Source organism: Terrapene carolina, unplaced genomic scaffold (genome assembly GCF_002925995.2).
Source record: "Terrapene carolina triunguis isolate 2854851 unplaced genomic scaffold, T_m_triunguis-2.0 Scaffold84, whole genome shotgun sequence".
NCBI lineage: Eukaryota > Metazoa > Chordata > Testudines > Emydidae > Terrapene > Terrapene triunguis.
This window is the reverse complement of record NW_020664435.1, coordinates 37,709,919-37,737,733: the sequence shown is the minus strand read 5'-3', so window position 1 is coordinate 37,737,733 and position 27,815 is coordinate 37,709,919. Positions and strand designations below refer to the sequence as shown.

The 27,815-nt window shown below is 39.5% G+C and overlaps 1 protein-coding gene across 2 annotated transcripts in view; it reads right to left on the bottom strand.

The window, feature by feature from the left end:
* Positions 1-27,815, bottom strand: part of CACNB2 (calcium voltage-gated channel auxiliary subunit beta 2) — a 173,423-nt gene that overhangs the window by 119,952 nt on the left and 25,656 nt on the right. The window contains exons 1-2 of one of the 2 annotated variants that reach the window (XM_026649477.2): positions 22,818-23,250; positions 21,901-22,020 (exon numbers count right to left, since the gene is read on the bottom strand). In XM_026649477.2, the coding sequence (XP_026505262.1) occupies positions 21,901-22,020; positions 22,818-22,886 (189 nt within the window). In that variant the 5' untranslated portion in view covers positions 22,887-23,250. Of the gene's footprint in view, positions 1-21,900; positions 22,021-22,817; positions 23,251-27,815 lie in introns of those variants that run through there. The other variant, XM_026649479.2, reaches the window with a different exon arrangement.

Here is a 27,815-nt window from a genome sequence, read left to right as displayed (position 1 = left end):
GGGCTTTTAATGAATCCATAAACTTGGTGGTCGTACCCTCTGACTGGAGAATTGCTAACATAGTACCTATTTTTAAAAAAAAAATGTGTGTGGGGGGGAGTGATCTAGGAGACTACAGGCCTGTTACTTTGACCTCAGTTGTATGCAAGTTCTTGGAACAAATTTTGAAAGAGAAAGTAGTTAAGGATATAGAGGTGAATGGTAATTGAGACTGAATACAACATGGTTTTACAAAAGATGATAGTGCCAACCAATCTGATCTCTTTCTTTGAGAAGATAACTGATTTTCTAGACAAAGGAAATGCAGTAGATCTGATCTACCTGAATTTCAGTAAGGCCCTTGATACAGTTCCACATAGGAAATTATTAGTTAAACTGGAGAAGATGGGGATTAATATGATAATTGAAAGGTGGGTAAGGAACTGGTTAAAGGGGAGACTACAATGGGTCATACTGAAAGATGAATTGTCAGGCTGGAGGGAGGTTACTAGTGGAGTTCCTCAGGGAATCGGTCTTCGGACTAATCTTATTTAACATTTTTATTAATGATCTTGGCACTAAAAGAGGGATTATGCTAATAAATCTGTGGATGACACAAAGTTGGGAGGTATTGCCAATACAGAGGAGGATCGGAATATCACACAAGATGATCTGGAAGACCTTGAAAACCGGAGTAATAGAAGTGGGAAGAAATTTAATAGTGCAAAGTGCAAGGTCATGCACTTAGGGACTAAGAAGAAGTCATTTTTCTGCAGGGAAGCAAAGAAATCTGCGGACAACATTAATTCTGTGCTCGCACAGTGGCACAGAATTCCCCCAGGAGTAAATTTTTCTCACATACACACTTGGTGAGACAAATTGACCCCTCTCTCTCACCCCATACATAGTGGTTTCAGTTGTAACAGACCATACCATTCTCACTCCTACACCCACCAGCAAAAAACTTACACACACTTAACTTTGGAAAAGAGACCATCCCTTCTAAAACATTTGGGAAGTGTCCAGCACATTGTGAGAGCTACTAAAAAATAATAGTGCCACATTTATTTCATTCTTTAGGTACATCAGGAATTACTATGCTATAACTTTGACAAATTATGACATTTTAATAATGAATACTGTACTAGCTACTGATTCAGGGTCCTAATTTTGTGACAGACAGACAGACACAATCTTTGTGCCTATTTTGATCGGTTTGCTAAACCTTTTGAGAGTCTTGCCTAAATCCAATGAAATACATAAACCTTCCACTTCAAGAAAACATTCAACAAGGGAAGGTCTGTTTGCTACAGGATTCAATGTATTCTTAATCAAGAAGTAGCAATCGCCGAATACATACTTTACAACAATATTGAGGAGAGTATGGTTCTTAAGTCTACCCTATTATGAGCCACAGTGGAACAGCTTTCTTAAATGGAAACCCTTTATTATTGTTGTCACAGAACTCAGTGCATCATAAAGTCAAGCAAAACTAGATCAGCCCCCTCTTAGCCGCAAAGACAAAAAAAAAAAAAAAAAAAAAAAAGCACTCAAAAATGGACCAAACCCAGAGGGAAAAAAATCTAGACAGTAAGCAAGGTCTTGCCTTCCACCAGAGATGTTTGCTGGCTAATTTAGTCCATCTTTCTTTTGCAATACAGCGCTTTCCTTTCATTCACTTAAATGTATTGGTTTCTTCTCCATATATGACAACTGAAACACAGTCCACTCAATATGTAATTTAAAAATGCATTATTTATATTAAATCTCTCTCAATGCATATGTTCACATTTCATTTTTATGTTGATAATAGCAAAATAAAAACCTCTATCATCCATCTAATGCTTTAGGGAATCATAAATGCCCGTCTCTTTGAAACATGTACTGTATACTGAGACTAAACATGATTATACTAGTAAAGGAATACTCTGTAGACAAAGACCATCTTGCACTTAGATGAATGGCATAGTAAACAAAGACAAACAGAATAGGTAAATGATGTAAAAGTGCAAAGAGGAAAAAAGATTGAAAAGAAAAATGAAGAACACTAAGTAAAATGTGAGGAACTGAACAGGACTTTAAATTGTATAAATGTAGAATTATGAAGATTGCACATTTAATGCCATCCCACAATCTCCTTGCCCCATTTTCACCATTGTCCAAAAGGGAAGGTCCATACTCAATATCAACTCTACCCCACTCAACATGGGGTTAAAACTTAAAATGTGATTTTTTTCCCCAAATATGGTAACTTGGCAGAAGAACTGAGCAAGGCCAAAGTTAAGCAGTAACCCACTGATTGGACTGCAGTGAAACAAGGATAAATGGACTAGAGGATGACTTTAAAAGTGTTGTCTTCACAGCTAGCTTTGGGACTTGAGGGACAGGACCTCTTCCATAGCTTAGAAGCAGCTACACATTTGTAGTGCTGGCATCTTTGCTACTCAAGGACTTTTGCTACTGCAAAGCCCCCACACCCAGGGCCGGCTCTAGGCACCAGCGTAGCAAGCAAGTGCCTGGGGCGGCCAATGGAAAGGGGCGGCACGTCCGGCTCTTCGGCGGCAATTCGGTAGCGGGTCCCTCAGTTCCTCTCGGAGGGAAGGACCTGCTGCCGAACTGCCGCCTAAGAATGAAGCGGCAGCGGTAGAGCTGCCACCGATCGCGGCTCTTTTTTTTTTTTTTTTTGCGCAGCTTAGGGTGGCAAAAACGCTGGAGTCGGCCCTGCCCACACCCCTCTCTGAGCACAAGAACAGGGACGACTCTTGGGTCTTGCACAGACTAGGTCCTCTCCCTGCAAAGCCTGCTGTCTGTTCTCTATACTTGGCAGACTCACTGTACAGCAGCTCCCCCACCTCTCTCTGCACTACTGCCTGTCTGTTACCATAGAGACAGACTGCAGTGCGAGAAGCTGAGCTAATGAGCATGGACAACAGAATAGCAGAGCAGGACTTGCAGTGAGATTAGAGGGTTGAGTGTATCTCCCAACCCAACCTGACAAGAAGAAATTTTGAAGGGAGGGAGAAGAGAAGCAGTCTGAAAAGGATGAGAGGATGGTTGAAATGGGTATAGGGAAGAAGGGTATCAGGAAGCAAGGGGGTGGTGCTACTTAGTAACTAATTGTGAGAGAAGAGAATAAAAAAGGAATTCTGCATGGAAGGGAAGAAGCTAGTGTGGAGGAGAAGACACTTGTGGGAAGGGAAAAGACTGATATGTATGAAGAACTTGTGAGCCAAAAAAAAAAAAAAAAAAAAGAATCGGTGGAGGGAAGAAATGAAAGAGAGAAAAAAACATAATAGGGTAATACTTAAAATGTGAATCCACCCAAAATATATAACTTTGACTGCTTACAAGAGTATTTTGGAGAAAACCTGAAGTGTTGCCATCAGCCCATAAACATTGCTGTAATCTCAACATGGCCCTTACTTTTTCTGTAGTGAAATCAAAATAATTTCCTATGATGGGGTGTAGAAGCCCCACATGGGGGAACCAAGGGTTAACAAGCCACTCTGGGCCCAGAAGGCCCCATCTAGCCACACCTACTGGGCATGCTCACAATGGAAGCGGAGTTCAAAAGGGAGTGGCCCTGCTCAGACAGAGCAAGGGAGTAGCCCTATGTGGGTAGTTCCTGCAGAGAGACTGCAGGAACTCCACACCTAGGGTTGCCAACTTCCCAATTTCTCAAAACTGGACACTACAGCAGGAGTGCCGAAACCTCCCCCACCCCTGCTCTGCCTCTCCCCCCAAGGCCCTGCCCCTTGCTCCGCCTCTTCCCCACAAGGCCCCACCCCTGCTCACTCATCTTCTCCCTCCTCCTCTCGCTCACTGCCTTCCCCCTTCTCTGTCGTCAGGACTGGGAGCTGCAGCCTGACCTGGAGACTGCTCTCTGCCTGCCCACAAGATGCAGGTAGGAGACGGCCTTGGCTGAGCAGGGGCTGGCGCGGGTTGATGACCTGGCACCACCCCCCTCCCACGTGCTTGCCCTTAAGGCAGGTAAAAAGTGAAGCGCCCCACCCCGTGCACCTGCACTACAGCTATGGTCAAAATAGCTTGGGCTGCTCAGCTCCTCCCAGGGATCGTCCTCTGCTCAGCAGCTGGCAAGGGGCCAGGCCCCACTCTTTTATTTGGCAGAGGTTACTCTGGGCCCGTGGCAGAAACTGAGCCAGTCCCACACGGGGGTCAGGGCAAAGCGGAACTAAACACCTCTGGCTGGGGGTGGGCTGGCCCCTCCCTGCACTCCCCACTCCTGCCTGATAGTTGTTGCTCTGCCCTGGGTGCCAACTGACACCACTAGGCCTGATCCTGTGCCACCCATTTTTGCACCCTCCCACCAGTTCTGTGCCTGGGGCAGCTGCCCCTCTCACCCTGCCCTAGTTATGGTCCTGGAAAATGGACTTTTGGTGTCCAGTCAATACTTCTGAACAGAGATTGTACAGGTCCCCTTAAAACCAGACTTTCCAGTTGAAAACCGGACACCTGGCAACCCTATCCACACCATCTGGACCAGACACCACTGCAGAGCTGCCCAAGATCCCTGTGAAGAAACGGGGCCTTTGGCAGGAACAGGGGGCTATGAGTGAAGAAGAGCCTCCAGATAGCTGTCAATGAGAGCCCCCTGCCATAAGGTCATACTCTATCCTTGTGACTTTGGAAGGGGCTGAACAAGGTAGGAAGTGACCCAGGAAGCAAGCTTGGGGGCGGCTACTCCCCATACTACCGCATATCTGCCCAGCCAGTCATAGGGCCCTCATTGGAACTCAGTGGAGCTGTGAGGGCCTGGGTTCCCCTTCTGCTGGCCATATACTCTCGCTGCTGGGCGACACAGCCAGGCTTGGACACCGCCGCCCCCCAATAGTTCCTCATATTTTAGAAAATTGGACCTGGTGGTTTCTATATCAGTTATGTAATACAAGTTGGATTTTGACCCTCAGTGAGAATGTGGGACCGAAAAATGTGGTTAAGTGAGATAAGTGGCATCTGGATCAGCATCTGAACTTTGTGCAGATAAAGTGGAACCCTTTTCAGAAGTTTGGCGATTACAAGTAATCACAACTAGGTTCTTTTGGAATGAAGTGAAAATAACATCACTTTAGAAGCATCTATCACCCCATAGCATACTGTTTTAATCTGAAGTTAGTAATGCCATCTAACATTCATAAACTATAATGACCTTCAAAATGACAGGAGAATGCTAATAAGTGGGTAGCTAAATAATTATGAATAATATTACTTAGCTCTTAAAAACTATTTTTGAAATTAAAGTGATATATTTTGTATTTTTGACTTTTCCAGTATTGTCCTTCCATGCCTCCTTTGAAGTTTCCCCTCTGATTTGCATCACTCTGTATATCAAGTGTTTTATGACAGTTAAATTTTACTTTATTGGAACTCCTTGGAGAAACTAAATTCTGATTTACACAAAGTAGAATGAATTTCATTAGACAAATAATATGATAATCTGCTCCAGGGATTAAGAAATAAACATTCTATTTTTCACATCAGACTCTTTGTTAACGAAACAAACCAACCACCATCAGAATATCAGAAGTGATACCAAATTTTGTTTTTTTGGTCTTAATTCTTTAATACCGGATTTACTCTTCCTTATCTAATACATAAATACTCGTATATAGAATAATTTTAAAAATTGTTTTGATTGACTGCAAATTATTTTGAATTGTTTAACTAAAAAACATTAGCAGCAGTAACAGATGCCAGTATTTAAAATTGTGTGTACCTGCCCAGCTTCCACTTTAAACAAAACTAAACAATAACTAAAACCAGGGTTACATAAAGAATTCATGCTACACTTTAAATGTGCACTTTCTTGTGATTAAAACAAAAATCCCTTAAGATACTTTCAGCAGCACATTTAAGCTATTCATTTGTTACTAACAGGAATGGTGTGGTTAATTTTCTGAGGTCTTCAACAAAGTAGGGTCCTTAGGTGAAGAACACTAAAAATAACAAACCTTGTATACAATAACAACCACCAAAGCTATTGGGAACACTAGATTTATGTAAAAGGGAAGATAATGACAAGCTCCTATTGTGAAAAGTTTTAAACCTTTTTATCAAAGAAAAATCTACATTATCATTATAACCTACGATATATGCTGTTAAAGTTCAAGAATTCTGCAATATGACAAAAAATGTCTAATACAAACACTTTCTATTCTGGACTGCAAAAACATTTTGTATTTTTCCTTTTTGGCATTGACCTCAGCATTGCAAGATGTGTCAAAATCAAATTAATGCAAGATTTGCTATAAAAGGAATGCTGTTAACCTATTTAGGCCCCTACATTTACGTCTTACACAGCATCATTGGACGATGCTATTGAGATATAATTATAAAATTTTACCAAAACAAAGAGTTTCAGGGCCTATTTTCCAGGCTTATGTTGTCCGTGAAAAATTATTGCTTGCCAAAAGCCTGCATTTGTGCACCCAAAACAAGTAACTGCCTACAGAAAGTACACATCTCTGCACAACATGCAATCTCGGACGCCATATTTAAAATTATATTTTTGTTTAAACCAAACTGAGTATTCAACAACTGATGCAAGAGGTTTATACTCCTTAAAATAAGGTAAACTTGTGCTTATGTAACCCTTTCATTTATTACTTCAAGCTCAGTAACAATTTATTTTTCATCATTTTGTTCCCTCTTAAATGATAACATTATAAAAGATAATAAAACAAAACAAAAAGACTTCCACAAAAAAAAAACTTAACAGATCTCAGTTACTTAGTAGGACCGATACCACTGATTGTGTGCATTTTATTTTTTCCTCTAATACACCACTCAATAAAGCAATGCTCTATTGAACACTGGGATACACATTTCAGTGATGCATGACACTATTACAAACAAAGAGCTGTGGGATTACCCGTCTCTGTTCATATGCCTTTTCTCTGGCACCAACTTCAGTGATTTAAATTTGATGGTCTATCTCAGTGATTCTCAACCAGGAGTACACATACCCCTGAGTGTACCCAGAGTTCTTACACGGAGTACATCAACTCATCTAGATATTTGCCTAGTTTTACAACAAACTACATAAAAAGCACTCACGAAGTCAGTACAAACTAAAATTTCATACAATGACTTGTTTATACTGCTCTATAAACTATTCTCTAAATGTAAGTAACAATATTTATATTCCAATTGATATATTTTATAATTCTATGGTAAAAATGAGAAAGTAAGCAATTTCTCAGTAATAGTGTGCTGTGTCACTTCTGTATTTTTATGTCTGATTTTGTAAGCAAGTAGTTTTTAAGTGAGATGAAACTTGGGGGTACGCAAGACAAACCAGACAGAGGTACAGTAATGTGCTCAACAAATACTGATCAATTCATCTGCTCCATTCTGTTTTTTCCTCCAGTAGCTCCTAACGCTGGCAGGAAAAAACAAAAACACAAAATGAAGACAAGTAAACATACTAGTAATTGTGTGATTAAGCAAACAAGACATAGCACGTAAGTATCCATCTATCACATTGGGTATGCTAAAATTTAAGCATGCGTATAAAGAAAGCTGGACATTTATTTTACTTGTTGCACAGATTAGTTAAAGAGGCACAATGATGTTGAAATCCTTTGAACCTCTCTCTCTCTCTCTCAAAACCTGTCAAGATAGTTCATTATTCAAACTAATTGAACTAAGAGAGGATGATCTTGTATGGTTAAGGCATTTGACAGGGTCCATGGACACCTAGTTTCAATTCCCAGCTCTGCCACAGTTTTTCTTTGCAATGTTGAGCAAAGCACTTAGGAGTTTTAAGGTTCTAGGCAGGAAAATTTCAGAAAGCAGCTTAAAAACAAGAGATTTAGGAGATCTGGATTCGGATACTATGGCAATGGGTACATGTAAGTTTGTAGGACACAGAAATCTAACTATATCCTTTTAACACAGTACTGTATCTGAGCTTTTAAGAACTATCCATTGCAAAAACAGGGCACTGTTTTCTATAATAGCTCAATATAAATTCAAAGAAATTATGACTAAGGATGTTTTTTAAAAAAATGTTTATTTTATTGTGAATACACGTGACAGAAACATATCAAGCATTCCATTTAATGAAGCAGTCAACTTTTTCATACTTCTAATTAATGTTTGTACAATACTTTGAAGATATAAAGGGTTATATTTATGCTAAATATCATTAATATGCAGTATCAAATTCTAATGTCATTCATGCATTTAAGAATAAGGTGCAACAGTAGGTTTATGCACTAGGCTTACATCTCTGCAATTATCGATTCACATACATGGGTTAGTCCTAATGGACATAACATCTCCCCAACATGAGCTCTCCCCAGTGATATAGTACATTTGGTATGATTTTCTGAAAAAGACTTAGTCATATTAGAACAATTTTAGGTTAGGATTAAGGTACGCAGGGAAGACTTGCACAAGGTCACATTTACCATGCCTAGTGTTATTTATTCATCATGTATCGGAGAACCCATGTATTAATTAAATATAAAAATATATTAGAAGATCTCCTTGTGAAGGACATGGAAGATACCTGTAATATTGTATGAATATTACATGTTCCATCTGTTTGTGTTGGTTGCTGTATGACTAAAAAGGCGTTGCTACCAACAGGAGCAGACAGCATGAAAGCACTAAAAGGAGACAATAAGCTTCCAATTCTGAACTAAACTAAAGAGACAATGCAGGTGTCAATTCCTTTGAAGTTTACCTCTGGCCATGCAGAGTTTGTCTATTACTACCAGGGAAAGGTCCCAAGTTGTAAGTTCAAGGAGCCTTCTGGTGGGAAAATTGGAACAAAGACCTCTGGAATAAATAAAAACCTGAGCCCCTGAGCTTGGGGATAAAGAGGGAAACTGAGGCTGAAGGGGTGCATTGTCTTCCCCCAGGAGTGGGAATGCATGGATATATTGGGCAAACCTAAATTTTGGGTAAGGCAGTTATGCATGTAAACTGTTGCTTGTGTTAAATACCTCTTAGCTCTCCTTATGCTGTGTTCCTTCTGTTGAGATTAAATTATACTTTGTTTTGACTAGGCTGCTTTATGTCACTATGTTCACTGATCACAGGAAAGTTTTGCAGGGAAGCCAAATCCAGTCAGAAATGCTGGGCAACAATAGCTGTTACACAGGAGGCCTGCAACCAGGGACCTAATCCAAAGAGTGGGAGAATTGGGGGATTCCATCTCAAAGAGGAGAGCGGCTCAGGGCCTGTCACTGGAAGTGGGTGTCAAAGGCGTTTTGCAGTCAGAAACTCAGAGGGATCAAAAGAGCGGAGTATCACAGTTCAGGGCTAAGGCATATCAGAACAGAAAGCTTCCAAACCTGGAATATGATCTAGAACCTGCAAAATTCAAACAAAACAAAAAAATCTCAAAGCAAAGCACTGAATAAAGCTGTGTGAACCATCTCAAATTTAGTCTGTTTATTAAAAAACTCATTATATTTGCCCTAGTCCCCAGTCTTCCCTTCATCTGCATGGAATAGCCATCTGACCTAATCCTCAATCATGGACTTTCAGGAGTTTCTGCTAGTTTGGCCTGAAAGCTTCACCCAACTCTAGGCTTAATGTCAGTCTCTGAAATTTGCAGATTAAAAAGGGAAGATTATGTATACTTTCAGATTTAATTTTGAATTATTCACAGTGTAAAAATCTAAAGATTCTAAAAAAGCAAGCCTCAGACTCCTACATACAATACTACATTTCCATAGCGTGAAGTGGCTCTGTATGGTGTCTGAGCTGGAATAAAAGTATAAGAAACCTCAGGGGAGCGGGGGAGACCCACAATAGTGTATGCTCATGGGACTCAGTGCAAAAACTGTGGGGAGGGAATCTAAATAATGAAATAATTGGGATTAATTTCATATATGTTTCTTTATAACAACTCTTCAAGTAGTAATACTTTCAGTTCAAATTTGACTTCATAACTACAGCACTATCATTTATGTCTTCCAGAATACTGTGTTTTACTAGTGTACTTGCATTTCCCAAGAACAACCTGTGCAGTTGATTCTTAGAATGGCACACTTGTAAATGCTTCCTTTCATTTTTAGTTTAATTGGAAAATCTAAGTGAAAACCCTCATGGGCAAGCCAGAGGCGAAATAGAAGAAGCTAGATTTTAGCCCCATGTACTTTGCATTAGTCAATGTTATCTGAAGCTTGGTGTTAAAATCTAATAAGATTTTTGAAGAGTCCATTTTCATATATGTCAGTGCATTGATGGAACCGGAAAGCAGCCTGGGAACCTTATCTTCCTCTTGAGCACTCTGATTCCTCCAGTCAGAATAATCAACGCAGCTATGGTGAGATTCATAGCCCTGCTTTTGAAGACCATTTCCCCCCTTTGTTTTTGTTACAGTGGTTGAAAATAGAGGACTGCTTGACATCTCTCACGCCTTTTTAAGCAACACCCGGAGGAATCCCTGGACGCTTGGGTACTGCAAAATTTTACATAACAAAAAGTTGCCATTTCTATTTCCTGTTACCACTTTACATCTTCAAAGCTCCGCACAAATTAATTAATCTTTATCACAGCATTTTGTAAGTGTATTATTTAGCATTCAGTGCTAAAGGCAAAATGTTTATATTAAAAACCCAAACTACATGAAACCTACCTGCTTTCTGGTGTCTTTACAAACCCACGTCGGCCCAGATTCTCCAAAAAAGAATTTGCTACCCAAGATCCATAAACCTGGAAATCCTGGACGCCCCATCATCTCAAGCATTGGCACCTTAACAGCAGGATTGTCTGGCTATGTGGACTCTCTCCTCAGGCCCTACGCTACCAGCACTCCCAGCTATCTTCGCGACACCACTGACTTCCTGAGGAAACTACAATCCATCGGTGATCTTCCAGAAAACACCATCCTGGCCACTATGGATGTAGAATCCCTCTACACCAACATTCCACACAAAGATGGACTACAAGCCATCAAGAATAGCATCCTGATACCATCACGGCAAACCTGGTGACTGAACTTTGTGACTTTGTCCTCACCCACAACTATTTCACATTTGGGGACAATATATACCTTCAAGTCAGTGGCACGGCTATGGGTACCCGCATGGCCCCACAGTATGCCAACATCTTTATGGCTGACTTAGAACAACGCTTCCTTAGCTCTCGTCCCCTAACGCCCCTACTCTACTTGCGCTACATTGATGATATCTTCATCATCTGGACCCATGGAAAAGAAGCCCTCGATGAATTCCACCATGATTTTAACAATTTCCATCCCACCATCAACCTCAGCCTAGACCAAACCACACAAGCGGTCCATTTCCTAGACACTACTGTGCTAATAAGCGATGGTCACATAAACACCACCCTATACCGGAAACTCACTGACCGCTATACTTACCTACATGCCTCCAGCTTCCATCCAGGAAACACCACACAATCCATTATCTACAGCCAAGCTCTAAGATACAACCGCATTTACTCCAATCCCTCAGACAGAGATAAACACCTACAAGATCTCTATCAAGCATTCTTAAAACTACAATACCCACCTGCTGAAGTGAAAAAACAGATTGACAGAGCCAGAAGAGTACCCAGAAGCCACCTACTACAGGACAGGCCCAGCAAAGAAAATAACAGAACGCCACTAGCCGCCACCTTCAGCCCCCAACTGAAACCACTCCAGCGCATCATCAAAGATCTACAACCTATCCTGAAAGATGATCCCTCACTCTCACAGATCTTGGGAGACAGACCAGTACTCGCTTACAGACAGCCTCCCAACCTTAAGCAAATACTCACCAGCAACCGCACACCATACAACAAAAACACTAACCCAGGAACCTATCCTTGCAACAAAGCCCGATGCCAGCTCTGTCCACATATCTATTCAAGTGACACCATCATAGGACCTAACCACATCAGCCACACCATCAGGGGCTCGTTCACCTGTACATCTACCAACGTGATATATGCCATCATGTGCCAGCAATGCCCCTCTGCCATGTACATTGGCCAAACTGGACAGTCTCTACGCAAAAGAATAAATGGACACAAATCTGACATCAGGAATCACAACATTCAAAAACCAGTGGGAGAACACTTCAACCTCTCTAATCACTCAGTGACAGACTTGAAAGTGTCAGTTTTGCAACAAAAAAACTTCAAAAACAGACTCCAAAGAGAGACTGCTGAACTCGAATTAATATGCAAATTAGACAATTAACTTAGGTCTAAAAAGAGACTGGGAATGGTTGGGTCATTACACTAATTGAATTTCCCCCCCCCATATTAAGTTCTCCTCACACCTTCTATGGGTCATCTCGATTATCACTTCAAAGTTTTTTCTTCTGCTGCTACTGATAGCTCATCTCAATTGATTGGCCTCTTACAATTGGTATGCGTACTTCCACCTTTTCACGTTCTCTGTATGTATAAATATCTTCTGTCTGTGTGTTCCACTCTATGCATCTGAAGAAGTGAGCTGTAGCCCACGAAAGCTTATGCTGAAATAAATTTGTTAGTGTCTAAGGTGCCACAAGTACTCCTGTTCTTTTTGCGGATACAGACTAACACGGCTGCTACTTTGAAACCTGTCAAAAAAGAAGTGTAACACTTCAAGTAAACATGAGTCAGTGTATGGTATAGTGTTGCAATCATGCTAAGTTCATCAATTCACATAGCAAGAAGCCATACAGGTGGGCGCCTACTTCATTGGGTCTTCCCACCTCAAAGGAGTAGCTGTGACTGGAGCCCTACACTCACATTAACAGAGGCCAGGGAGGTGGCCCCTAATCCCCAGACCTCAGATGCAGCAAAAGTTAGAAAACTTGTCACTATGATTTTTTTTAAAGTCTAGTTTCATGATGGATCTACTTAAAATTGTTGATTTTGTATGAGATTAGCATGACTCAGCAAACAAAAGTGAAATTTGGTGGACCCAAAATTGTATGAACAGAATCAACTGGTATGGTTCACTTCAGCAAAACTCATGCAGGTGACAAAAAGGCCTATGTTCATCTTTACAGAGGGGAAAGCAACCGCCTTTATCTCTGGCATTCTATTACAGCCCACTGTGTGGTTTTCAAGTTCAGATCTGTTAGACTGCATTTACCTTGAAAACTTTACCTTGGGGTACACATTATAGGTATAAAATAGTTGGCTCGTGCATTTGTCATTCTGTATCACATTCGATATTTTAGCTGGTTTTAAAGAAAGTGCGCAAGTTACATTATTGAAAGAACATGTCAAGACACGAGTGTAGGTAAAGCTTGAGGAACAGACCCTGACGTTGAATACTTTTCTCAAATACAAGTGAAAGTCAACTGAAATTAATGTTGTGCTTTTTTCTCTATCGGTGGTTCTCAACCAGGGGAATGCAGAGGTCTGCCCGGGGGTACATCAACTCATCTAGATATTTGCCTAATTTTACAACAGGCTACCTAGAAAGCACTAGCAAAGTCAGTACATACTAAAATTTGATACTGACAATGACTTGTTTATATTGCTCTATATACTATACTCTGAAATGTAAGTACAATAATTATATTCCAACTTATTTATTTTATAGCTCTATGGTAAAAATGAGGAAGTAAGCACCTTTTCAGTAATAATGTGCTGTGACACTTCTGTATTTTTATGTCTGATTTTATAAGCAAGTAGTTTTTAAGTGAGGTGAAACTTGGGGGTACGCAAGACAAATCAGACTCCTGAAAGGGGTACAGTAGTCTGGAAAGGATGAGAGCTACTGCCCTATACCACTTTTATACAGAGTATAAAGTGCAAGTGTGGCAGGAGAGCCAACATCAGCAGAACTCTTTAGGGGACTCTTTGAACCTTTAGATATTTTGAAAGATTTATACCCATTCCCTATATAATGGAGGCACTAGCCACAGCTCATAGTTAAGGCTGAGTTTTGCACTTGAAACAGGGATTCGACCTCTTTTCTCAGAGGGACAAGTATATCCTCTCCAACATACCATACATACTTGGGCACAAAATGAATTTTCTAAGAATATACAAATAAATCTATTAATTAATATTAAAAGGACCCATTTATAAATTAGCCCTTGATGTCAGTCCAATTTTGGCCTGAATCTTTTTAATGGGACAACACACTCTTCAAACTTTGTAGTGTATATAGTTAAAACATATAGGCTAAATGGGAAGAAATGAGGTTGTAAACATATTAATAACTAAAGCTTGATCAAAATAACATTTTTGAAAACAGATTTTCATGAAGGAAATATCCAAAACCCAAATGCTTTTTCTAAATTTATAAAGTTTCTTTTAAAAATTTTCAGCCAATTTTTAAACACGCAAATGTTTGTTCAGAAAAGAATTAGATAAATTCATGGAGGATAGGTCCATCAATGGCTATAACCAGGATGGGCATGGTTGGTGTCCCTAGCCTCTGTTTGCCAGAAGCTGGGAATGGGCAACAGGGTATGGATCACTTGATGATTACCTGCTCTGTTCGTTCCCTCTGGGGCACCTGGCATTGTCCATTGTCGGACGACAGGATACGGGGCTAAATGGACCTTTGGTCTGACCCAGTATGGCCGTTCTTATGTTTATTTCATTTTGAAACCAGACGTTTAAAAAAAATTCACAAATTTTTACTATGTTTTGAGAAGCTCTATTATTAATGACAGTTACTGATTGTGGACAGAGTCTGGTCAACAGCTCATGTCACTGTGAAGTAGGGCCAATGTGACATCAGAGATCACTCAGCTAATCACCACTCCTCATCTGCAGTTAATTGGTATGCTGCAATTCTGTTGCTCCAAAATGAATCAGTGGCCTGAAAGGGACTTTGTCAAGTGTTCTCATAGGTAGAAGACTTAGCCCAACTGATTACTGCTCTTAAAGACTCCATGGTCACATGCTACCAGCTCCACTCATGGGACAACTTCTCCCTCTAACAAAAACTTCTGTGCTTTCTCAGAGGGTAGTTCTACACCGATGCGTACACTTAAATGAAGTAGTACTCCCTGCTGCATAAAGATGAACATCTCACTCTAAGCATGGAGATCATCAATGGGGGAAATGGATGCCCCCCTCTAAGCCCTTCACATCCCCAGTTATCTCCCCCTCCACATGCTTGGTGAGCCTTCTGTACCCTCTTACATTCTAACCTCTCTCTCTCTGAAAATGACTTCCATTTTCACCTTCCCCATTCGTCTGGCTCCCAATCCCACAAGTGGTACTTGTTATATATTTGTACAAACACATAAAGAGATCGTAACCTTCAGAATTATCTAAGGTAAATATGAAATTTATAATAAAAAACAATCCAAGGAAATTCCCAGACAGAAAACTACATTAAATTGGAATTAAAATGGAAAATACACATCAGTAATTTAGGGTAAAAATATTACAAGATTGTTGTAATTATCACACAAATATTATAAACCCAGAAAATTCAGAGTTAAGGATAAATTTAAAAGAAATACAAACATGTTAAGGTATCCAAACAACCGTAACTGTGTTCTGCAGTGATTAATTACATTAAACTGGTTTTTAGGGACAGATTAGGGTTGTTGTTTTTTCTTCGTAATTTTTTCACTATAGGACACAGTTAAGATTGTGTGGGTGCCATACCTGTTCATTACCATACTTAAATATGTTTGTATTTCTTAAGTTGAATTTTCATGTTTATTTTTGAGATAACTGCAACATTTTTCTAAATTTTTTTTACCCTTAAATTATGAATGTTTGCCCAACGTTAACTCAAGTTTGTCTTTTATTTGTTTACTCTGAAGAGAACCCTTATTCTAACATATAGCTCCTAGATAAAAGCAAACGACAAGCTTTACTGTTTTATTTTTATAACCCGTTAAAGTACAGTGTCTTTAGGACAGCAGGGCCAACTGCTGAAAGCAGTGAGACAAATTCTGGGTTGCAGTACACTCTTGCAGAGATTAACAAAAGTAAATAACTCAGGGCCAGGTATAAATCCCATTTAAGTCAAGAGGCTTGGAACAGATCAAAAGTGCTTAAATATTACGGTGCTTTACTCTTTAGAAAAGCTGATAGATGACACACAGATACATGGAGAAGTCTGGAATTAACCTCATCTGTAATACCCATGTATATCTGCTGAAATTCACACAGACTTTAAAAAAGGTGGATGTGCATATCCTCACATTTTAAACAGCTATGGGGGTGCGCTAGCACAATGAACGTCATGATCATACAAAGAGTGGATGTGTTATGTCCAGTTCAGTTTTGCATACACTGACATTACACTTCCCCCACCCTTACCCCACAGAAATGCCTAGTCTGGCATAATGACTATGCATCACATAAAAAGAACTTATTCCATCAGAAAGCTGTTGAAAGACAACACATAGCATGTGACTGGTCGCCTTATTCTCAAAACCTGCCAGTATAGATAAACATCTCCAGCAAGGCGAGGCAGACAAACAGATAGTGAGAGAGCAAGAGGAGGAAGAACAAGGCATCCTACTCTGTAGAGTTTGCCTGAGAGGATTGAGAGGCTTTGTTGTACTACTGAGCTCTATTATCTCTGAAGATGCTGTACCCCTCAGAAATAAGTACTTGGTACATCCTGATTATAGGCTAAAATGCAGATGCATTGTTGGGGAAGGTTTCATTTTATTTCACTGACGGAACCTTTTGGCACATGTAAGCAAGAATTTGTCCCAGTATATCAAATGCTTCCTGTAACTCCTTTTGTACAATAATTACGGAAGATGTTTTTTAAGTTACTGCTTTTTCTCCATGTCTTCAAAGGCAGGCACATATTTCTACAACAGGCTATGTACAGTCAGAACTATAAATCATTTTTCTTAGCACTGTATGTGATATTTTCACATAATTCACCCAGAAGCAACAAATTTCAAAGCCTTACTTGAGTTAATACATTTTGGTATGAAAATTATATACAAGCCTCTAAACCAGGGGTCGGCAACGTTCGGCACGCGGCTCGCCAGGGTAAGCACCCTGGCGGGCCAGGCCAGTTTTATTTACCTGCTGACGTGGCAGGTTCGGCCGATCGCAGCCCCCACTGGCCGCGGTTCGCTGTCCCGGGCCAATTGGGGCGGTGAGAAGAGGCGCGGGCGAGCGATGTGCTGGCTGCGGCTTCTCGCCGCCCCCATTGGCCCGGGACGGCGAACCGTGGCCAGTGGGGGCCGCGATCAGCCGAACCTGCCGCGTCAGCAGGTAAATAAAACTGGCCCGGCCCTCCAGGGTGCTTACCCTGGCGAGCTGCGTGCCGAACGTTGCCGACCCGTGCTCTAAACTTTTCATACATACACATTAAATTAGGTTCTCCTGTGCACGGAACTGACATCTCAGTTTCTCTTCCTTTGAGTTCTTAATGTTACAGCATAAAGGCCAAATCCAGGTCCCATTCAAGTCAATGATAATTTTACAACCCCTTCAGTGGGATCGAGACTTAGCCCAAATATATATTTAAAGAAACAAAAACCCTTTCATGTTTTAAAAAAAAAAGAAAAGAAAGAAAAACTTCCATTTGGAGACATCCAGAGCCATGACTTTATTTTATTTTATTTTATTTTTTAAGGTCTGCGATATGCAAGATGTAAGTTTGAGAGCTATGATTCTGAGGTGTAGACACTTGAAAAATAAAGAATATGGTTTAAAATAAGTTATTTAATTCAAAGTGATACATAGTTCATACACAAAATTAGTGAAGAGTTTAATTGGATTTTAAGTATTTGCTTTCCAGTCTAGGTAGCAGCTAAAAAGAACATTGATACAATCTCATACAGAGCAATGTTAAAAATAGAGGTCATGGTGCAAAAATCTTATTATTTAGACTGTCTGTTCTTTGAGAAAGGGCCAATTTTTTCTTGTGTGTGTATAGTGCCTAGCACAATGGGGTCATGATACTTGACCAGGACATCTAGGTACTACTCTATTACAAAAAGTTGATACTAATAATTTCAACTGAGGTAATGCTGAAGATATGCTAGGAACTATAAAAACATTTGAAAGGAATAGTCCATGCCCTATAGAGTTTATAATCTTAAAAACATCACAACCATCACAGAAAAATTTGATCTACTTATTGAAGACAAATAAGAAAAAGGGTAGTAGTTGTATGGACCAGTTCAGGAAGTGCATTATTCCAAGGGCTTCATGCAAAATAACAGAGACACTAAACAGAGCATTGGGGCTGACTTCATTGGCACTGGGAAAGGACAAGGAGCTATATGATAAATGTTTCTTCTTCTTAAATATACACTAGCCCATATATGACACTAAAGTTAGGAGGACCTCTCCCATTTTCACCTCAGTTTTCCATCTCATCACACTCGCTTTCTGTATACATAATAATTCATCTTGTATTGGCAAGAGCCAAGACGAAAATGGCTCATCATTTACAATGTTTTGTTTCTCTCAGTACTGTCAACCCCAAGCCTTCAAAAATAATGGTTAACTTCATGAAAATCATGAGATTTTAAAAATTAGACTGATTTTTTATAATTTACCTTCTGACTTTGGAGTCTTTTGGTTTCATATTTTCAAACAACAATGAAAAGAATACGGTAACAAAGTTCAGCACAAACTTTTTGCTCAGACTCAGCTACTACTAGGATTCTTCCTTCAGGATTGCTCAGCCAACACCCTAGATCATCTCTCACCTAAATAGCTACTCTCACCTTCCTTATGTCAAAATTAGGTAACAAACCACCTGTCACAGTGATCCACTTAACAAATATTGATCCTGCTAATAAAAGGTTAACAGAGTGTTTAGGGCAAAGACTGCTGGCCTGTCACACTTTCTCCTTAGACATTGTTTCAGTCTGCAATCAGTACTACAATCAGATCTTGTACATAGAATCATAAAATATCAGGGTTGGAAGGGACCTCAGGAGGTCATCTAGTCCAACCCCCTGCTCAAAGCAGGTCCAATCCCCAGACTGATTTTTGCCCCAGATCCCTAAATGGACCCCTGAAGGATTAAACTCACAACCCTGGGTTTAGAAGGCCAATGCTCAAATCACTGAGTTATCCCTTCCCCCCCTACATACTTGCTTCATATTAACTGGGCACACAGTTCTAGTCTATCTTACTCAAAGTCCAAAGCTACTACCCAATTGTCCTCATATGCCTCATTGGTACATCTCTTTCTACAATTTTAAGGTGTTTCTCCTCTCTGTAAGGAAGAAACATGGATGTTCATTAAACTGTTTTCCTAAAGTGCATGAAACACTTTGACAGTTTTATATCTATTCTTAATTCTCCATCATTTTCCCTTCAACCTCTGCATTATTCATGAATGTCATCCATTTCTAATTCCTATGACAAATAGAATTCTAATGACTTTATTTAGGATCAACATTTCCACTCACAATGTGAAAGAGAAAAAAGTTAAAAGCAGCTGCGTCACTTGCTCCCGACTGATAGCACATAAAGACAAAGAAAAGACAGGCACACTTGGAAATGAGGAATCTATACCCAGTGTTTGCAGCCTGGTGCAGTGAACAGTGAAATAATGTGAACCTAACTTACTGTTTCAATAATTTCATTATTCATCAAGGAGGTGAACAACTCATCCATAAATGGAAAGTAGCAAAATATTTCCTGTAGTATTTCAGAGATATGCAACTAGATTTAAGCTATTCTGGTATTTTTTTTAGAAATAGTTTTTTAAATGAATGCGATGAACATCATAAAACATAGATTACTTTAAATATTAGCCAACACGTGTATACAACAATGTATATCCTATAACCACGTAGCCATTACAAACTGTTCCTCCAGTGCGTGCTTTAATCCCTTTTAATGCACAGATGATTTAAAACATTGGTTTGTGTGTGTTTTACATATTACTGAAACACCATTGTTATAACAGCTTGATTGTAGCAATCCCCTCACATTTCAACTGTTTACAAGCTGTCTCACAGCCAGAGACAGAGTCAGACCTGGTGACTATTCCTCTGCCAACTGAAGTGAGAATATTGTTTTGATGTACGGAAATACAGTTTTTAAAAGTGAAGGTCTCCTGGCAGTTTCTCTGTAAACTACTATGGCAGCTGTGCTAGAGGTCATGAATATTTTATAAGGGCTGTCCATGCAGTCAAGCCAGCATCGCTAAGCAAAATTCCCATAGCAACATTCACATAGATTTACTCATCGCTAAAAGATGCATCAGCTCAGGAAGTGCTCTAATGCTACTCTTATTATTCTAGAAGATGTTATTACTTGAACTCTTCTTTAAAAGCTAAAATTATTTTACTAATAATCCTGATTTTTTTTTTTTTTTTTTTACTTTTTCTAGCAATAGTTGCTTTGCAGCTCCTAAAACCAAGCAATCAAACTAGAGCAACCCTGACATTACTAAACTGTGGTTAACCAAAACTCCTGTTATCCAAAGATCAGCTAGCATCTTTTAAGGGGTGGGTAAGAGAAGGAGGGGAAACAAGATTTACTGTTTCTGTTATGGAAATGAAACTACACTTGCATAGCATAGAAGTGCAGCAGGAGTGAGGCTGCAGAGAGATGTCCAGGAATACTGAATGACCAGCAGGCTCCAGCACCTCTTGAAAAAGGTGGTTTGGGAATTCTTATCAGATATCTGTTAAAATTATAATTCTCAAAAAAGACTTGGTAATCCCCTCCTTCCCTCTTTGTCTAAGCCTTCTGGCCTTCAGAAAGCTGTCTCTCTGTGCACCCTGGTGACTGTCTGAACTGGCCAGTTCTCTCTAATCAAGTGTATCTCAATAATCTGAATTCCTGCTGTGAAGAAGGTTTAGGTGACTCCAAGAACTTTGTAAAACTGAGGTACCATAAATGAACAGAGGTGAAGCTGAATATATAAGGAAACTGATAAAGTGGGAGAGGAAAGAGTGGGTACAGAAAGATCACAGGAAAGAAGGAACAGAGAAATGGAGGAGAGAAGTAAATGGAAAAAGGATGTGTGAGAGAGAACAGAGAGAAAGTAGATGAGAAAGACTAGATTCCAGTAAACTTCTTAAAACCACATATGAATACAACAGAAAAAAATTAAAACTCAGGAAAAAGAGACCTTGGGAAAAAAATACATTGGAAATGGCACACCAAGATCTGAGACACAGCAAAAGGAAAGAAAAAAAGATAAAAGAATGAGGAAAAACAAACAAGGGACGCATATATATCATAAGTACTTAATCATAAGTACAACTGATGCAAAGAATTAAAATGCATAGCAGAGAGAAACATACACATACTTTTGTAGTATTGTGACTATATAACTATGCACTTGCATATGCATCTAATGGAAAATACATAAGCATATTGGTGAGATCTAAGCCTCATTTAGTGTTTATTAATCTGCCACTACCTGCCAGGAGCATGGAAGTACAGTAGAATTTCTGTGAGGGCCTCAAACTTCTCACAAGGGGTTTTGAAATCCTGATTGCCCCTACTTTAGTAGGTAAGTGAAATTTGGTTTCCTTAACAAGAAAACCAATAATATCCTCTTAAAGAAAATGGGCCAGTGTAACTGCCTGTCTTTACTTATACATGCCATGTAGGGAACAATCCTGTACATGACGGATAAAAACCTGGACTTCCAATGCCAAACTACTATGATTGAATGATATACATGATTTATGGGGCCAAATCATGCTCCGGCAAGACCCCCAGAAAAAGGGACTTCATGACTTGTCCCTGTGTACTAGGAATTGATAGGTTATATAACAAAATACAAAAGTTAGTTCAGTTCTTTAAGTAACTAAACTATTTTTTAAGCCAACTGAGTCTCCTAATACAGACAGGGCAATCAAGAATGGCAACTTCTGTCTTTAATCAGTTTGTTTGATAAGTGCAATTTCCAAAAACTTATGTAATTTCCTTACAAGAGATCTTAGGAGGTATTTTTTAAAAAAATATTTAGAAAAACATTTCTACTGGTAAGCAAATGAAACAACAAGCTCTTAGAAAAAGAACAGGTTCATGAACCTGTGATGTGAAGAAGTGCCTTACCTTTGCTTTTTCCAGCTGTGCCTGGGCCTGCCGCTCTGCCTCTCTCCGCACTGCCTCCCTGTCTTCCTCCAGAGATACATCTGAATCAGATGGACGGCTAGTGTAGGAGTCCGCCGAACCCTGCACAGGAAAAGGAGAAATAATGTTACAAATAGATGCAGCATTTGCAATAAAAGGATGAAGTGTTCCCGTACCTCTTCCCTAATGGTACGTTTGTAGAAATACCTTGAAAAGAAAAAAGAAAAATACAGCAGCAGAGACAATCAGTTAGAAAAATAATATTAAGTAAGGGTTTCAAATCTGGAGACCATCAAAAGTCAGGTCTCTCTCCGGTGGTTTATTTCCTGCCCTGTCCCCACATTCTAATTAGTATGCTTTTTGGTAAGCAGAGCTGGTTTCTGTGTAGAGCAACGGCAGTGGTGCAGTGCAGGGCTGAAGGACATACAACAGTTTCAAGGATAGCTCCATAAAAATCAAAACCATAAACAAGGATATTTTAATGCCAGTGACAGAACAGATTGAATAAAAAAATGCAAAGTCAGTATTAACAATTACTACTACACAAGATCACTGCAGAGAGCTTTAACCCATGCCTTCCATTTTAATTTTAGGGCACCTAACACTCTTCCCATCAGAAATGAACATGGCTCAAATCCATCTAAGCCCTTTAGCAAAAACATGCAAATGACCACAAATCAAGTTCCAACTGACTAAATGTGTCTCAGCTCAACACCTGTGTGCAAGTATTGTTACAATGGAACTGTTCAGAATACCAGAATAGTTCCAGCTCTGATTTTTGTCTCATCTTACAATCACAAGAAGAGAATTCTGCTAATTCAATCAGAATGAAAGCAACTGTCTTCCCTTACTGTACAATTAATAAATAAATATGCTAACAATGAAAACATAGGGCTTACACAGATATCAGAATTCTTCAGCCGTCCTCCTTTGGCTCTTTTCAGAAGCCTGATCCAGGTGGCCTTCATTAGCCAGACAGCTCAGTTATTGTCCGCAGCTGCAGCGCCCGGCACTGATTCTCACAAAACATGTGCACACTGAGCACCGCAGAATCACTGCTCCTTTCCTATCCATGCTCTGCTGCAAGCTCCTTCCTTCTCTTTCCTCTGCCCTTCAAGCTTTCAGACACCCTGTTCTGAAGTATTTAGTGCAAGTAAATACTTAAATTTTCCAATGCCAGTAAAAAAGACTTTAATAATGAAAAAAAAAGCCCAGTATATTGGTTTAAGTATATTGTAAGAGATGTTTCAACTCAATGCAGGAGATCATACAGGAAAAGGTCTTTGTTGTTATTTATTTATTTTTTTTGCCTGTTAAAAATAGTACTTATAGGAGAACCTTTTAAAATCCGGTGCAAAATGTATTCAGTGATATTTACAAGTACAAAGTTCATTTCATCTCTTCAGAGATTGGATGGGGGTGGGGTAAGAGGCTTTTCACATCACTGGGCATGCTCCATATGTACAGCCTTTTACGCAGATGCTCACATCACACTGTGTTGTTAGTCTATGTCAAATTGCCATTTTACATCTCAAGGGTAAACAGCTGGAAAATAGCAAGGTCCCTGCAAATCTGGAATAGCTGGTACAGTGTCTTATTTTTATCACTTATCAAACTACATTTCTCTCTCAGAAAATCCAGTTCTGTCATATATGCTCCTCAGTCCCAATTTAAAACACTGAGTCAGATTCTGATCTCAGTTACAATGTAAATCTCGAATAAAACCAATTTATTCTGTTTACTCTGATATACACGAAGAGTTTAACCTATTAATTGTGGCATTTTTCCCACACTAGAAACCAGTAGGTAAGAAAAGCAGTGAATAATTGCAACACACACATACACACACAAATATTTGATGCTAAAGGTCAAAAATATATTTAGTTTTGTGCATTTAGTTTTAATTTGGTTTAGTCAGTCATAACCTATAATCATTTCCCAAAATGATAAGTGATTGACATGTCTCTGTGTGTTCAACTAGGACATTCATGACACAAATTCACAGGCAGCTATGCACAATCTAAGTGCAAAAGAAAATCTCACTCTAGCTGACTTTGAAGTGTCTGCCTTTGATATAAATTCAGTTACATGAAAAAGGCAGGATAATAGGACATTCTAGCTGAGAGCAGCAGTCACAAAAAATCTGGTATTGTAAGTCAGACCTTCTTAAAGAATTAGAGGCATGTGGCTGGGAATGTCTAAGGACCAAATTCTGCTCTTATTTATGTCTGTGAAAAACAGAAGTAACTCCCCTACAGCCATTGGAATACTCTGGATTTACACTACTCGTGTAACTGCTAACGTACTTTGGCCCTATATTAGTAGTTTAAAAGAAAGGGAGAATTCTTAACTTTCAAAAACTTTTCTCTAGAAGTTATAATAGTTACAATTTTGAATTCTGATGAAGCTGCCTTTGAACTGACATCCAGGAAACTACTCTGCAATAAATGTTTTGCTTACTGTGAATGCAATACATATATAAGGCTAATTTTTCTAATTAACAATGGGGTGGGGGCAGGGGAGACTTCACAACCAAAGCACTTACTATGCTAAGGAAAGGCACAAAAAAGCACCCACACAAGGAAGTAAAAATAAAATAAAAAGCACATTTCTATCTTGAATATTTTAGATAGTCTTGTCTGTTAGGAGAAGTACCAGAGGTTCTGTACATCTTAAAGTCCTTGTCTACATTAGTTTATTTTCTTAAAATTTCTCACCATTGCTACTACTGATACAGCTTCACTAGTGTCTACAATGGCAGAAGAGTAGTACAACAAGAGAGGTTTTAACTGCATCACTTATATTTCCTCTAAATGGTGTTAAGTGACACTGTGCTTAATACACTAGTGGCCGGTATCAGTTCTCCCATCATTACCAACAACAGTGCAGCTGCAACAGTTGGAAATGTTAAGAAGAATCCTCATCCAAATACAGCCTAATGGCGGCGCAGTGGCTGTGGACTCCCTGTGCACTCAGGAGTCCCAAGGGTATTGTACCTGCTTCAGGAAGATTGTTTCCTACAGCTCCCATAGGTGTAACTCCACACTGCCTCTATTTCAGGTCTATACCTAGCCACACAATCAGCCCTTAAATGGTATTTTAAAAAATGAAAAAAACAAAAACAAAAAACACAGTTCTGTTACTATAGCATTAAGGTTGAAATTTTAAATCATAAAAGAGTCAATTCAAATTTATAATTTCCACAGCAATTCTAATGTGCCTCCTTTGTGAATACATAGTATTTTTCCATTCCAGAATGTGATATTACCTTTTTTTTTAATTAGCTTTTCTTCCCCCTGGGCAACACTATAAAAAGGCAATATAAATGGTCTTTGATCCCCATGAAAAGTCAGAGAGCTGGGAGGTAGAATCCTCAGCCCCAACTAGTCAGGCTGCCTGCTCAACTGAGCTGGGTCTGCTAAAATTGTACATAGGACAGCTAATTTCTCCTTTTGGGCCAGTGAGTCCGTGTAATGCGCTGGCTGTGTCCAAGGTTGGCCACAATCCCTCCACACTCCTAAAATGTTACAATGATCTAGCTTAATTTCGTGCTGCATGTACAAATCACGCTGCTAAACAAGATTATTTTGCTAACGGCAAACACAGAGAGATGTAGATTTGCTGTAAAAATGTGGAGAACAATGTAGAGATATGTCTGTAGAAGATTATAATTTAGAGACACTCTGTCATAAGGGACAGTATTACGAACATAGGAAAAGGCTGTGTGCAGCAGTTCACCAGAGATGCTCTCCAGTTTGTTTTATTAAAGTTATATTCCTTTCTCATTCACTGGTTTGTTATTTAATGAACCTTAAGGTTGCTACAGACAGGACTTTGGAACTCTGCACAGAAGAACTTCTGTGCCCCCAGCACATGGGGACAGAGGGCCAAAGGGCAAGGCAAGCCAGGAAAATGGTGGGCCTAAGGTCAGTTGGATCTGTACCTATGCAGGCCAAGAAGCTATTCATCACAGCAGAGAGAACTATACTGTCCTCTGGGGTTATTAAAGCTGGGTGCAGGCTGGATCCTTCCCCTAGCTCCTCTGGAGCCCAGCCACCCAGGTTTTGTCCTGGTTCAGAAGGTTTACATTCCATTCTCCTGGAATATAGAATAGCTCTAGTGCTAGATGTTGCCATGGTCTCTTTGGCTGCTCAGATGTTATTAGCATCAGCATTTACAGGAATCCATCTGGTATTGGGCAGATCTCAAGCCCAAATCCTTCCCCCACCCCCCTCCACATCACAGGTAAAATCAGTGCTTCCCTTATTCATCATTACACTGACTCATGCTCCCTTTCCTTAGATCTTCACTTAAACACAGTATTGTTTATTATTTCAGATCTAAGGTATTATTTTGGAGTATGAACCCATGCATTTAAAGTATTTGTAGTTCCAATGTGACTACATTGGAGTAGGTACTTCCCCTCTGCCTGCAGGCTATGGCTGTCTTATTAAATTCCTTCATGTTTGAAGTGTTTCATCCTGTTGCTGAATTTCTATGTGCTTTACTTGCATGTAGAAACTCCTTGATCAGATGATTTTTTGAGAGTAGGTCTTTTTCATTTTTCTTATGTCTTCTGATACCCCAGTACGCCCTGGATATAGAGTTGCCAGGTAGAGAGAGAGAGAGAGAGAGAGAGAGAGTGTGTCTCTCTCAAATATATATGGGACGTTCCCCTCTGGTGATATCTGGACCGGTGATCCGCTAGGTCACTCCAATCCTCGACTCTGGGAGCCAGCCTTACTCTGCTCTGCTGTGAGAACCCCCCACTCCTGGTCTGTTCACGCACAGCCTCCGGCATGTAAGATGCTTCTTGGATTGTGCAGCCGAATGACACTACACAATATCTCCGGTCCCAGACACAACCTTAGGAACCTTTGTCTTGCAGACACCCAACATGACAAACTTTGCGTTGGATACCACACAATCATTTTATAAAGATGAACATGGGGGTGTAGGGTGTTCCCATGAGGTACAGAACGTCAGAATATATATATAATTTGAGAGAGTGACACACACACACACACACACACGGTGGGCAAGGTAATATATTTTATTGGACCAACTTCTGTTGATGAAAGAGAAACTTTGGAGGTCTGAGGAAGGTTTTAGATATATTCTCCCCATCTCCCCTACTCAGATATAATACATATGACATTTAAACATATTTATTCATCATAAAATAGCATGTTGTAGTATGTTTCCTTATGTCTTTATTCATTTAATGTTGAAAAACAATATTAAACCCAAAAGGATAAATTTATTCAAGTCCTCAGTTGCTGCAAAATGAAATGCTGTGTGTCAGCTAACTCCCCATAGATCAGCAATGACCAGAATATAATCCAGAGAGTACTAAACATGGACCTTCAGTCATACTCATCTTTAACATAGATGTATGTCCCTTAGAGATTACATGTGCCAACATTCAATTCCAGCCAGTCAGATTAAGTTGCAACATTGCAAGCTGAAATCTGTGGGCCACAAAACTCCTTATTAAAGTTGATGGTAGCTGCAATTTGCTTCATTATATGGAAAATCAGGGGCAATGCTTGGAATTCTGAAGATAAACTGTCAATCAGTCCCACTGTTGGGCAAAGAAGCTACAGATGGTGAATGTGTGAACTCCGTATATGCGATATTTTCTTCTAGAGATCTAGGAAATATAACTTCTTTGAATGACTATTTGAAGGAATGCCCCACTAACATCTTCATTAATATGATATTATTTTGAAATTATACATTCTATTTATATTAGAACTAAATAATCAGGGATCAATGTTTATGGAAAAAATACCAAGTCATTTATTTCAATAGTGCCATTTTGAATTTGTGAAGTAAACTAAACTGAAGTTAAAAAGAAAAGAGAGATCCTATATTCATTAAAGGGCTATTCATCA